The sequence below is a fragment of the Akebia trifoliata genome, unplaced genomic scaffold, assembly GCF_017979445.1.
Source record: "Akebia trifoliata isolate Shusen 1 unplaced genomic scaffold, ASM1797944v1 Contig00608_ERROPOS3031104, whole genome shotgun sequence".
Lineage (NCBI taxonomy): Eukaryota > Viridiplantae > Streptophyta > Magnoliopsida > Ranunculales > Lardizabalaceae > Akebia > Akebia trifoliata.
In genome coordinates, this window is record NW_028237131.1 from 646,733 (window position 1) to 661,147 (window position 14,415).

The 14,415-nt window shown below is 30.6% G+C and overlaps 1 protein-coding gene across 1 annotated transcript; it reads left to right on the forward strand.

Annotated features, from left to right (window-relative positions):
* Positions 1-3,277: 3,277 nt before the first annotated feature.
* Positions 3,278-11,977, forward strand: LOC147381267 (disease resistance RPP13-like protein 4). Its single transcript, XM_086430712.1, has 2 exons — positions 3,278-3,331; positions 9,196-11,977. The coding sequence occupies exon 2, from the start codon at positions 9,213-9,215 to the stop codon at positions 11,832-11,834; it is 2,622 nt and encodes an 873-aa protein (XP_086286838.1). The 5' UTR covers positions 3,278-3,331; positions 9,196-9,212; the 3' UTR covers positions 11,835-11,977.
* The last annotated feature ends 2,438 nt before the right edge of the window (positions 11,978-14,415 follow it).

Below are 14,415 nucleotides of genomic sequence, written 5' to 3' on the forward strand. Positions count from 1 at the left end.
AGCATATGTTGTTTTCTTTTTTTTTTTCTTTTTTTTTTTTGGGGGAAATTTTTTACTTACCTCTCTTGATAATGAACCATATTTGATATACTTCTCTCGATTGAAAATAAAAATGAGTTGTCAATAAATATGCAGATCAAGTAGTCTATATAGTTGTCATGACTCATGTGGATTGCAAATAAGGTTTTTCATAGGAATCGTAGTTTTGCATGGCTCGGGATACACAATTGCACTTCCTCATAAAAAAGTGTATCCCGAGTGAATCATGTATCCCGAGGGGTGCAGATCTACAGTTTTTGAACATTTCATGTCATGGGTATCAGTTGAGTATGCCATGTGGGTAAGTTAGATTATCAAGACTTTTTTCCAAATTTTAATAGGAATACCAATAACCCTTTCACATCGGTGCATACCACATGAGTTGTGGCACTTTGAAATCATGTCCCTCATGGACACTTTACCATATTAAGAGTCCCTACTAGGACATGTATGAGAGGAAATAGAGGGAGATGGAGGTACTTATAGAATCTCCCACCACCTTAAACGATCAGTTCGGTCAACTTTGATGAGTCAATTTTTCCAAAGACAAAATGTCGTGCTCTTATTATACTATACCATCTAAAGAGTCCCTACCTCTTCACACAAGAGCGTCTCTAAAATTGAATCTTCATCTTTCTTATGTGCGATTAGACAACAAGAATCTTAAATCTTGATTTTAGCACATTACGACTGCTTTTAAGTGATGTAGGACATCTACAGTTCTAGTTAGAATCTTAAGTAGTTTCTTAGTTTTATTAGGATTTTTATTTTCATTGTTATTTTAAGATTACTATTCCTCATTAGTTTCTAATTTGTTTTGAAATTTCTATTTTTGCCTAAATTCGTTTTTAATCTTTAGGCTATAATTATAAATGATTTTTAAGTGTTCAAATTAAATTATATTAAGTTTAGAAAGTTGGTATTATATTATAGATAGATTAAAAAATTACTTTTCAGTAGTTTAAAAGATTTATAAGTTATTATAATGAAGTTATTTATATAAGGAGCTTAAAAAATGAAATTCAATGAAAAAAAAAATATATATCAATCAATTCACTTTTCTTTCTTAATCACTTTCTAGCTCTTTGAATTTCTTTTTTGATCGGTAAGCTCAGTTTCAAGGATCCCTCCATTTCTATTCATTAAACTCGAACATAGTTACACGAAAGATCTCCGGTTACAATGTTCGTAAGATCTCGAGGTATTGAATCAACATCCTTGATTACAAAAAAAAACTCATTCCCTAATCCAAACACGTCACAGATAAAAAACAAAATTAAGGGAGAAAAAGAATTCCTTTGTCATAACTGTCCTTCCATTTTTATAAAAGAAGAAAGAAATCAATCCTACTCTAATTGGCATACTTACATAAAAGAAACCAATTCATATTCTAATCGCATACTTTCTATAAATTGTAAATATTATTTATAGTAAGTCTAAAATAGTAAAATCCTAGTTATTTCTTAATTGGATTAAGAATCCTAATTACGTTAAGAGTAATGTTGAAGTAACATTGTAGGGGACATCGTGAGGGACATTGCTATGCATAGAACCATTGATGCTTTCATCGAGATCTCACTAGTGTGTTGATGAAAAACATCTATGGTTCTAATACACATCCACGTTAGTCGATGTCCCCTACAATGTTACTCCAGCACGACTGCTATGTTAAAACTCTCTCCTACCACAACTTTAGAATCACGATCATGCTAGAGTTCTTTCCCGGTCAAAGATTCTATAAATAAAAATTATAACTTTGACCGTAATTTCATATGGGTAAACGATGTTGAAACGCTTCCGTAAGTTATTCTTGTAGAATGAGCACTTGAGCATTTTGTCGTGTAACCCTCTAAGTCTTCTTTCCAATGCTTTTGGAATCGTCAAATTTCAAGTTCATATGACAAAGTTATACCAAAATTACTATAGGCTATGTATTTAAATTCCCTTGGATCATTTCCACATGCTCCAAGCTTAGTCAAAAAATTTGTCGTTGTTTTTGTTTCGAGTTGTGCTAGAGTAAATCTCGATAAAAAACATCTATGATTCTAACATGCATCCACGTCAGAAATGTCCTCCACGGTATACATTTTAATATTACTTCACCATTATTCATTTGTTTTTCCCCAAGGGAAAACAAAACAACAATCTTGAACTGATCGTGTCAAAATCTGGATCTATGTAATCAATTTTTCATACCTCCAAGATAGGCTCATCACCTTGTTCAAGCAATTAATGGAGTACATTAAGCCCAAACAAATCTAGATTGCTTTGATTTGATTTATTTTCTTTGAAGTTATTGTTTGTTTATCGATAGAATCTATTGATTCACAAGTTTTCACCACATCATGAAACCTCCTTCTTTATAATGTAGTTCCAACAAGAAAACTAAAAGGCTATCAGTCCGACTTTTAGGTGGATAGACTACTTTGGTTCAGTTTGGTCCCACTAACGGAACAAGAACACATTAGCATGTGAATCAAAGCTGAAAGCACAAGTGCACAATCTCAAAAGCGACAAGTTCATGTTTTACTTTATCAATCTCGTCAAGATTCCCTTCAGGCATAATCTTAGTTCAGTATTTTCCTCGGGAGACAAACTACATCTTTTATATTTTATAGAATTAAAAAAAATAAAATATATTATAAAAAAATTATAGGAAATTCTTGTTAAAAAAAAATATAATTTATAAAATTCTTAAATAATTATCGATATATTTAAAATTACACGTTAATGATAAAATAATTGAACATGTCAAAATGGGTTGATGATACTAACCCAAACTTGGGTTGACACTATTATTACTCAAATCTAAATAGATCCAAACTTACTAATTTCATGTGGTGTTAAGATTGCCACTCATAAATTTCCATCAATTTTGTATTTTCTTTGCTCCTCCTATCAAGAAAGGAATGAAGAATTATTGTATGGAACTGACAAAAGTAGCATTTTGACTGAAATGCCCTCCTCTAATACTTTATTTGGACGAAATCCAATAAGATTTTCTTGGAATGGTTATTATTATAAAATGTTATTTATTATTATATTTAAGACTTTAAACTTCTCGACAATTAGAGTGTAATAAGTAAAAGTTAGGATGACAATAGAACCTCTCCTAAACAATCTTCTGAAAGAGACGCAAGGTCAAAATATATTATTATTATTATTATTATTATTATTATTATTATTATTGTGTTTAAGATTTTAAACTTGAGGAAAAAGTCTGAATCGGTGCAGGTAACTAAATCCCACAATAGAGAGAAGAGAAGAGAAGATATAAATTACCAAAATTCTTGTAAGTGGTTATATTTTCTTTCCATTTGTATGATGGTTTTTATCATTTCTTTTAATTTTCTTATTTTAATGGATGCAACAAATAAGACAGGATCAAAATCCAACGGTTGGTAGTTTTTCTTTAGATAATTATCATAGGGATTTGCATAAAATCCTAACCGTTGGATTATTTTATTGAAAATAAAAATGAGTTGCCTTATTGATCATGGTCACTTAGTCAATCAATCAATAAATATACAGATAAGTAGGATCTTATCTAAGTGTTTCAAATATTCCTCAGTTTAGGATTGTATAACTTATTTGCATAAAAATATATTTTATTTATTTTATTCAATTGGAAAAGTCAACTTGTCTGAAAGCTGTAAATGGGTGACCAATTATCCGAGGAAAAACTTTGAAGCGGGCAGCCCACTTTAAAATTCTGACGGAGCCCTGAATTACACGTGGGATTTCTAAGGAGGTGTTTTAAATTTTAATAAAAATGTAGGTGTGAATAAATTCAAAACTCTATGTGTGAGGGTTCCTTCAAAATTTGGCCGTTTCAAAGTCAGACTCATTATTGGATGGATTAGTGGATTAGTTGATTTTTGAGTACTACAAACATGGATATAATTGACAAATAGACATGGTGACTCACATATGCAAAATCTCATGTGAAAAATTAGATGACTCAAACGATATTTGACAATATCAGCCAAGTTAGTAAAACTTGTTTGTGTCAATTGGGATTTTTTTATATTTTAATTAGAATAATTAATTTAAAAAAAATTAAGCATGTAGTATATAAATAAAATATGATTTTATTACTAAACATCTTCTAATCTTAAAAAATTATAATTATTTTTATATAAATATTTATGAAAAAATAATTGTAAACTGAGTTAAATGATTTATCTCGTACAAGATAGCTCGATATCAGTCATGGACGAGACAAGACGTCAATCTAAGTTTTGAAACCTTGGTTTATAATAATTTTTTTTTTTTTAAACTTTAGTCTTCAGCCTCTAGATTCTAGTTCTTTCAACTTTCAAATCACTATAACAAATTGTGTACTTTCGACTTCATTGTTGTCTCGTTTTGCATCGAATTGACTCATTTGAAACTAGATGACTCAATTGAGATAACGGGGAATGATAATATTTGATTTATTCTTTATGATGATTACATGAACCTAATAGGATTTAAATAGAAAATAATAGCAAATTAGATAACCACAATCAATTTAAATCTCTAACTAATCTACTATATCTAAATCTTCATAGATATGATTCGATATATTGTTGTACACCTTATTGCAATGCTTCACATCTAATACTAACATTCCCCCTCAAACTAATGGTGATCAAGGATCAACTTTAGTTTGTTAAAAAATCAATAACTTCTAAGAGAAGGATGTCGAAGAGGTGTCTTCAATCATAATATAAGTTGAAGAAACGATGTTGATGTTGTTAAAATCCATGAAATTTGCTTAACTTGTTGTGCTTGTTTGCCCGAAAAAAAAAATGATGTATCTAAATCAGAATGTTCATGAGAGGAGCTAACCGCTCAACTCAAATGGGCCATGATCGATTTTAGCTAGATCGAAACCTGACGGATTTTAATCAGAAAAGTGGTCTCTAACGGGTTAGAAAAATGAGCTCCATATCGGCTCCATGGGCTCAATCATTGGCAATAACCTCTATTGGATCTTACACATGAAAATGGGTCTCTATGGACCATAATGAGTTTGATCATAAATTATTGTAAGGCTCATGTGCATCTAGGGAGCTTTGGGCATATCAAACTCATAAGCATTTTTTACTTACCAAAAAAAAAAAAAAAACACAAACTCATAAGCATTTTTATTTAACAAAATGAATTTTGGATTTAAAAATGGGCCTCGCTTGTTTGGATTGTGTTTGGGCTCAAACTTTGATGTTGCCATGGTTGTGGATTGAATTGATGTATAAGTTAGGCTTTGGAGTTGTTGTATTCCATATATGAGATGCACCAAATTAGTCTTGCTTGAATACCCATTACGATATCTTGTTAGACCCTGAATTTCAAATCCAATGACCCGACTCAATATTGTTGTCCAATTCAAATATTTAAAACTCAGGTGTGATTGTCATAACATTTAATTGAATTTAAAAATATTAATTAGTTAAAGTCAAATAAATATATAAATAAAGAGAAAAAAAAAAAACATATTAATCTCTAATAGCTAACTAGTTTTAAGATACTTAATATTTTGAAAATTTTTAAATCGGTGTAGAAAATTTATATTGATATTCATAATATCAATTCGGAAACTTTAAGAAATATAGTAATAATTTAAAAATATATTCATGACTAAAAATACTAAACACCTCCAAATATGATAAATCTATTTTTTTTTTATTCAACCTACTGATATTCAATGAACTCAGAAAACTCTAATTTGTATGATTTTTAAAGAATTCATTTAAAGGAATCTCATAGTCTATATTCAAGAGTAAAAATTAAGGATTATAAAATTAATAAATAAATAATTCACTATATGGTATTTTCAATGAGAATATTTCAAAATATAAGTTTTAATTAAACTTTTCCGCGTACTTTGAATCCTGCTATGTGTTTGGTGTAAAACTCATATAAATTTCATTTTATCAATTTTTTAAAAAATCAAAACGGAGTAAAAATAGATAGAAAACTCCACAACTTTCATGATTTACACATTTTCAAAATATGAATAAAAATATGTGTGATTTTGATTGGAAATCAATAATACAACATTTCAGTACAAAAAACAATTATAAATTTTCATCAATGATAAATATGTTTAAAATACTAAATGATCAAGATAATTCCTAAAACAATTCTTACAACTTCTCAGGCATATGAGAAACCTATGATAAAAATTTCAAGTAAAAAACATTTTTATGGAGACCATGAAAATTACAAAAATATAAAAGTCAAATGATTCACCAAAACTTTATTTATTCATCAAAACAAATTCTTCTTAAAAGTATCTTCAACAAATAAATCATCATTCCAATTTAGAAAAAGAAATTATATCTTTAAATAAATAAATAAGTAAAAGATAATAATTTCCTAAAATTTATTCTCCACTCCCGTCAGGCTAATTTCCCAGGTAAACATAACTTGAAAATGTTAATCGCAAGGTTGAGTTTGATAAATCTAAAATATTTCATACAAAATTAATTAATCCTAGTATATTTATTTACAAGACAATCACTAATGCAAAAAAAAAAAAAATGTGAATGCATGACGTCTACACACCTAAATTGACTATTACCTGAGTCAGTCAACTGTGAAGTATGGTGCAATCAATTACCCGGCTCAGCCAACCGTTACGTCATCTCTATAGACAAGATCTTCTTCCAATTACAACTCGCTCTCATCATTGTATGAAATGCATAATTATAATATAATTCACCACACTTTATGCACAAGTATGATTATTCAAGAATTAAATCACAAATCTATATTAACATTCAAAAGAATAATTATTTATGCAAATTTATTTGAGATAATTAGTCTATAGAATACAAAAAATTTCTATTGATCCCATAAGTATATTTTTTGTAGATCAAAAATTCAATTTCTATTAAAAGGGAAAGAAATTGTAATAAAGTATTTAGCTAATTTTTTTATATATAAATTGTAAAAGATCCAACAAAACTCTCTTACCCAAATTTCGATACTACTCACATTATGTTTTCTTTATGAAAAGAAACTTGGGTCCACCTCTTTGTTTCCTATGTTGTCCAGTTCTTCTTCTATGAAATCCGAATCAATTTTATTTTGAGTTTCATCTCTTAAATCTTGATAAAACCTTTGTAAAAAATCAAAGATTTCGATGATGAAACTAGATGACGACTAGTAATAAAGAAACTTAAGAAAGTAAAAGACTACAATGGGATTAGAGTTTTAGTATTTATGGAGTTAAAAGGACGTGATGGTCATTATTCAATTTGTTATGTTTTAATTGAATAGTCCATGTCCTGAATTTCAAGTTTCACGATCTTATAGTCTATTTCGGTGCGAATCTAATGGTATATCGGTTTTATAAAATTCCAACTTTAAAAAAAAATTTCCTATTTGTTGACCTACAAATTTTCTCAAGACACGTGTTTAAAAATCTAGGGCGTTACTTGTCTTGCCCAACAACTAGAACTGACCTTTTCTTCACATTTTTTCTTTTCCTTCCTAGAGTTGGCAAATCTAAAATGTCGAGAATCTTAAGAGGTGGGGTTTATCTCCAACAAGTAATCTTTTAAGAAATGTTTGTTGAGGTAATGCTTGGATGATCTTCAGAGAGGAGTCATAGATCTGATCTTGTTGTTCGTGTGGAGCCAACCTTTTTTTTCTTCTTCTTCTAATTTTAAATTTGCATGTGTATGTCTTTCACGATAGATATTTGACGAAAATTTTGAACAAGAATAGGTGATCTTTTGATGTGTCGACTTAGGGATTTGGATGACAGAAGTTTTGAGTGCTCATGTGATGTTTGATGAAATATAAAAAAGAGATGCAATTCTATGAAATAGATGAGTGGGATTTCGCTGGCTATATGATCACACCGTCGGCAAAAGAATGACGCAACGAGATCGTTGTGCTCATTGGTGCTTGAGCTCTCATACAATGTGAAATGCTAATATTAGATTTATTCTTGAAGATGATTACATGACCAAAATATGGTTTATATAGAAACTATTAACAAACACTAACAGATTAGATAACCACAATCTGTTCAAATCTCTAACTAATCTACCATACTTAAATCTCCATAAATCTTCATAGATATGACTCGACATATCATTGTACACCTTGTTACAATGCTTCACATTTAACCAATAATACAGATTTTTAAACCTCCTCCTTAGCATGGTTTCAAATCTTGTATGAGACCAATGTAATTTGCCCAAGTCATCTCAATATCATTTAGACGATATTTTGAAAATCTCATCCGAGTTGGTAAAATTCGATCGAATCAATCGAGATTTTGTTTATTTTAATTAAAATAATTAATTTTGTTAGAATTTTAATATTTATTATCAAAATAAAATATGAATTTATGATTAAACATATTCTAATCTTCCCTATTTCATAAAAACATTTATAAATTATTTTATATAAATATACACGAATGGATAAAAAAGCAAATATTCGTACCCCAACTATTACTTATTACACTCCAATTAAAAATAAAAAAGATAAGTGTATGGTTGATAATAAGTAAAAGTTGGGTTGGGATGTTAATAGAAGCTCTCTTATGGTAAACAACTGAACTTGTTTGAATGTGTTATAATGTTTTGTAATATTGAATTATAATTTGAGCCAAAACTCTATTATATTTGAAGAGTGTGTTTTACTTTAAGAAATTGGAGTGTAATAAGTAAAAGTTGGGGTGTCAATAGAAATTGTCATAAATTGTAGACCAGAGTTAAATGCTTTATATCATCCAAGACAACATGAAAGAGACACAACATCAAAATGGCCAAAATATTTGGCCAAGCACAATACAACTGTTAGATCTGCATAGATTTAACGGTGGAGATCGTTTAAAAATGGTCTTTTGTAAAGTTTAATTTAATTACATCCTCCCACCCCTCAAATTGCATTGCAGACCCCATACTTTTTCTCTTCCCTCTATCACATAACATGCATTATTTTCACTCCAATCCCCTGTTTCTTGAATTTCTAATTAATTTTTATATTTTTTATTTTTTTATTTTTCACTTCAAGAGAAAAATTATGTGGATGATGACAGGGAAATATAGAAAAGATAACAAGCATACATACATGTATTATTGTAATTACACAGAGAAATTTTAAACTTTACTAACAAAAATGTACACTTGTATTGTTGTAATTACACAGAGAAGTTTTACAAGAAAATGGCAGAAGCAGTTGTCAGTGTTCTAGTAGAAAAATTGCTTGAAAGTCTCTTAAATGAAGGGCGTCAAGTGCTTGAATTCCACAAACAGTTCAAGAAAATGCAAAAGGAGCTTCCTCACATGCAAAGCTTCCTCGATGTTGCAAATAACATGAGGATAAATGATCGAAAGGGACCTTTAAAAATTGTTGCAAGGGAACTAACAGAATTATTATATGAAGCTGAGAACATTACAGAAGATTGTGAGTTGTTTCTAAGACGACGACAAAGACGAAGACGAAAATACAAGTTCCTGTGTTGCATCTCTCTTTCATTATTAAAACATCGTTATCAAATGGGAAAGAGATTGAGTGAAATAAATCAAGAAATAGGAGATCTTAGAGAGAAAATGAAAACTTACATGCCTTCAACTATCAATCTTCCAAGTGATGAACGTGCCGGAACTAGTCGGCCAATAAGATATCCAATCATGGTGAATGATACTGAAATAGTAGGCCTAGAAGATGATGCAAAGAAAATTAAACAATGGGTCATGGATGCAAGTGGACCCATGAGGGTCATTGGGATTGTGGGGATGGGCGGAATAGGTAAAACGACCCTTGCTCAAAAGATAATGAATGATCTTCAATTGAAGGAATCCTTTGAATGTATCTTGCTTGCGACAGTTTCCCAGACCGTCAAATATGATGAATTAATCAAAAATCTTTTAAGAAAACTGACTGTGGACAAGAATTTATCAGACATTGATGTCGGTGATCTATTGGAAGAACTACGTAAACAGTTGGATGAGAAGAGATACTTGATAATCTTGGATGACGTTTGGAGAATAGATGAAGGGTCATGGTGGGAGAGCTTGAAGGCCACTTTGTCTCATACAAACAAGGGTGGTTGTGTTATTGTTACGACAAGGAATGAGGTAATGGCACGATCAATGGGGGCCATTGAGAAGCACATACATCGTCCAAAAGTTCTTTCAAATGGAGATGATTGGTCATTATTCGCCAAAATAGCATTTGCAAACAATGGAGGTCAATGTCCAAATCCAAAAATAGAGCACATCGGCAAGGAGATAGTTTCTCAATGTAAAGGGCTTCCTTTGGCAATCAGAGTTGTTGGTGGGGTGATGATAGGGAAAGGGGATTTTGTCCACGAATGGAAACGAATATCTATGCATCTGAAGCACGCATTGGCGGTCCAAGATGAGTTGATTTTTTCTCCACTGCACTTAAGTTATGAAGAGCTTCCTAAGCATTTGAAGCCTTGTATGTTGTATTTCGCAGCATTCCCAGAAGATTATGTGATAAATATTTCTGATATAGTTTGGTGGTGGATGGCTGAAGGCTTTGTTCGAGAAAGGGATGGAAGGACTGCACAAGAGATTGGAATTGAATACTTTGATGAATTAATCGGTCGTAGTTTAATATTGGGTGTAAAGATGGAAAACTATGAAATGAGAATTGAAAGATGTGGAGTCCATGATCTGGTACGAGACATGATTATAAAGATTGCCAAGGAAGAAAATTTTTGGGGATTGGATGATAGGGGCATGCTATCTTGTACAAACGATTCACGCAGACTACATATTGATAATTCGAAGATTGATCAAATTAATCCCCAATTGTTGCGGACAATGATCGGGATGGATTTGTGCGAAGAGGATTTTGCGTCAAATGTTGGACCCAAATTACCGCAATTAAAATGGTTGAGGGTTTTACACGTCAGGTTCAACACCAATAACATTTCAGAAAATGTCCCTTCCAAGGTGAATTGGTGGAGTGAGATAGGATCACTGTCACATCTAATTTGTCTCACAATAGTAAGGTCGCATTTGGATGAACTCCCGGATTCTATAGAAAATCTTCAAAACCTTCAATCTCTTGTTCTACGTGAGTGTGAGAATTTAAAAAGGCTTGCTAGACAGGTGACGACTTTGGAGAAACTAAGCAGGTTGCTTTTAATTGAATGTGAACAAATAGAGTATCTACCCAGAGAAGTTAGAAATCTAGTGAACCTCACAGAACTTTGGGGGTTTAGGCTTGCAAATTCCAATGTTGAAGATGGGTGTCACCTTTCTGACTTGAAAACGTTGACGCTACTCAGAGAACTCCAGATTATCATCGATTCAGAAGATCATTTAAAAGAAGAGGAGCTGAAAGTCTTATCTGAGCTTAGTCAACTTAAGTTGTTAGATGTAGAATTCAAAGATGGGATAAGTGAGCAAATCATAGGGAAAGTTGATTATGAGATTCCTCCTCTTCAGACGCTTCAAGAACTACGATTCGTAATGTATCCAGGAGAAACGACACCAGCATGGATCAATCCAACTACTCTTCCAAATTTGCAACGACTTATAATCTATTCTTCAGAAAACATTACTGGAATGAGTACAAAGTTCTTTGGGATTGACAATGTGGTTTGGGAATTAGAGAACTTAATCTTGGATATTTTGCCAAAGTTGGAGGTAGATTGGCTTAGGATGAAAAAGGCAATGCCATTCTTAAGACAACTTGAAGTTTGGAATTGTGACAAACTCACATCACCTCCTTGGAGTTATGATGATGGCACTTGGGCGAAAGAAGAGGAGCCTGAAGAAGAAGAAGCAGCAGGACGACTGGGAAATTAAACTCCTTGGAGCTATCTCATATGGTGAGAATCTGTTTGACTAAGGAACTGCATGCTCGCTTTTTATTTATTGATTGTGTGTTTACTTGTTTATTTGTTTGTTTGTTTGTTGTAATGTGAACCTTGAAATAAATCATCAACTGTTGTCTGCTACAATGATATTAAATGTGAGTAGATGAATTAATTAATCTTATTGTTTATCTGTTTTTTTTCCAATCAAGAAACAGAGGTCTTCACTAGTATTAATCTCAGAAAAAAATTTATTTATTGATGTGTGTGTGAAGAGGGGGCTGCACGTGCCCCGTACAATTGCATTCCATATTACTTCATGATGTACACTTCCTGCATTTTATCATCTAACAGTAAGCCCATAAATGGCTTAGTAACACACGTGCAAGGGGCCAAGTTAAGTCTGATCTTCCTAGTTCTTCTAGAAGGTAAGATAAGTTGGTTACTATTCAAAGGAAATTCACATTGACTTAGTGGTTGCAATCATCCAATCAGGTTGGATTTGATCTGGGAGAGCTCTAAGTTTTGGTTTTACATATGTTGATATTCCATTTATCGATTTTATCAATGTCTATAATATTCTGGCAATAGATCTAGCTTTAATTAATTTTGTGTCTTCTGTTACCTGTCCTTCAGGGTGAGAAAGGGGCTCAAATTCTTGTTAGCCCAGAAATGGTTGATTTTCTTGTGTCATAATTTGTCTTCCATTATTAAATAAAAAGTGGTGAACTCAACAGTGGTAAAACCTACCTATTTTCAATTTTTAAGTTTTTCTGATTAAAATACAATGGAAAGATCGACTAAAATCTTTAGATGACGACTTGTTTAGATGATTTCAATTCAAAAGAACTATTCTTGATTGATTTTCTTTTAAAAATTAAAAAATAAATAAATCCTAAAAAAAGGTGTTTTCTTTTTCCTTAAATCCTTTCTAATAGAATTGAGTCTCTAAAACTCGATTGAGATGTTAAAAATTCAATTTTTTGAAGAAAACGATGAGTTTGAACAGTTAGGGCATTCAATTGTGAAAAATGTGAGAGATGAGGTACAGTTAAGCAATCACTGAAATCTTAGGACTATTTAGAAAGATGCCCTTCCACAAGGGTCTTTTAAGTAATTTTCCCAATATTCTTTGGAATTGAAGCATCATTGAGGGTCTATGTCCAATAAATATGCCTATTCAAATTAGTTGATTTGATCAGATACAGCTAGTGACTTATATTTTGTATTTACTTGGTCATAAAATTTCCCAATGCTAGGACTTCAATTGTTGTTATTGTTTTTCTTTATTCCAAAGGACACTACATGGTTGCCATGGTTGTGGATTGAATTGATGTATAAGTTAGGCTTTGGAGTTATTGTATTCCATATATGAGATGCACCAAATTAGTCTTGCTTATATACCCATTACGATATCATGTTAGACCCTGAATTTCGAATCCAAAGACCCAACTCAATATTTTCGTCCAATTCAAATATTTAAAACTCAGGTGTGATTGACATAACATTTAATTGAATTTAAAAATATTAATTAGTTAAAGTCAAATATATATATAAATAAAGAGAAAAAAAAAAAACATATTAATCTCTAACAACTAACTAGTTTTAAGATACTTAATATTTTGAAAATTTTTAAATCGGTGTAGAAAATTTACATCGATATTCATAATATCAATTCGGAAACTTTAAGAAATATAGTAATAATTTAAAAATATATTCATGACTAATAAAAATACTAAACACCTCCAAATATGATAAAATCTATTTTTTTTATCTAACCTACTAATATTCAATGAACTCAAAAAACTCTAATTTGTATGATTTTTAAAGAATTTTGTTTAAAGGAATCTCATAGTCTATATTCAAGAGTAAAAATTAAGGATTATGAAAATAATAAATAAATAATTCACTATATAGTATTTTCAATGAGAATATTTCAAAATATAAGTTTTTATTAAAATTTTCCCCGTACTTTGAATCCTGATATGTGTTCGGTGTAAAACTCATATAAATATCATTTTATCAATTTTTTTTTTAAATCAAAACATAGTAAAAATATATAGAAAACTCCACAACTTTCATGTTTTACACATTTTCAAAATATGAATAAAAATATGTGTGATTTTGATTGGAAATCAACAATACAATATTTCAGTACAGAAAACAATTATAAATTTTCATCAATGATAAATATGTTTAAAATACTAAATGATCAAGATAATTCCTAAAACAATTCTTATAATTTCTCAGGCATATGAGAAACCTATGATAAAAATTTCAAGTAAAAAGCTTTTTTAAGGAGATCATGAAAATTACAAAAATATAAAGGTCAAATGATCCACCAAAAGTTTATTTATTCATCAAAACAAATTCTTCTTAAAAGTATCTTCAATGAATAAATCATCACTCCAATTTAGAAAAAGAAATTATATCTTTAAATAAATAAATAAATAAATAAGTAAAAGATAATAATTTCCTAAAATTTATTCTCCACTCCCGTTAGGCTAATTTCCCGGGTAAACATAACTTGAAAATGTTAATCGCAAGGGTGAGTTTGATAAATCTAAAATATT

Coding starts and splice junctions, on each gene's coding strand:
- LOC147381267 (XM_086430712.1), top strand. CDS start 9,213: ATGGCAGAAGCAGTTGTCAGTGTTCTAGTAGAAAAATTGCTTGAAAGT.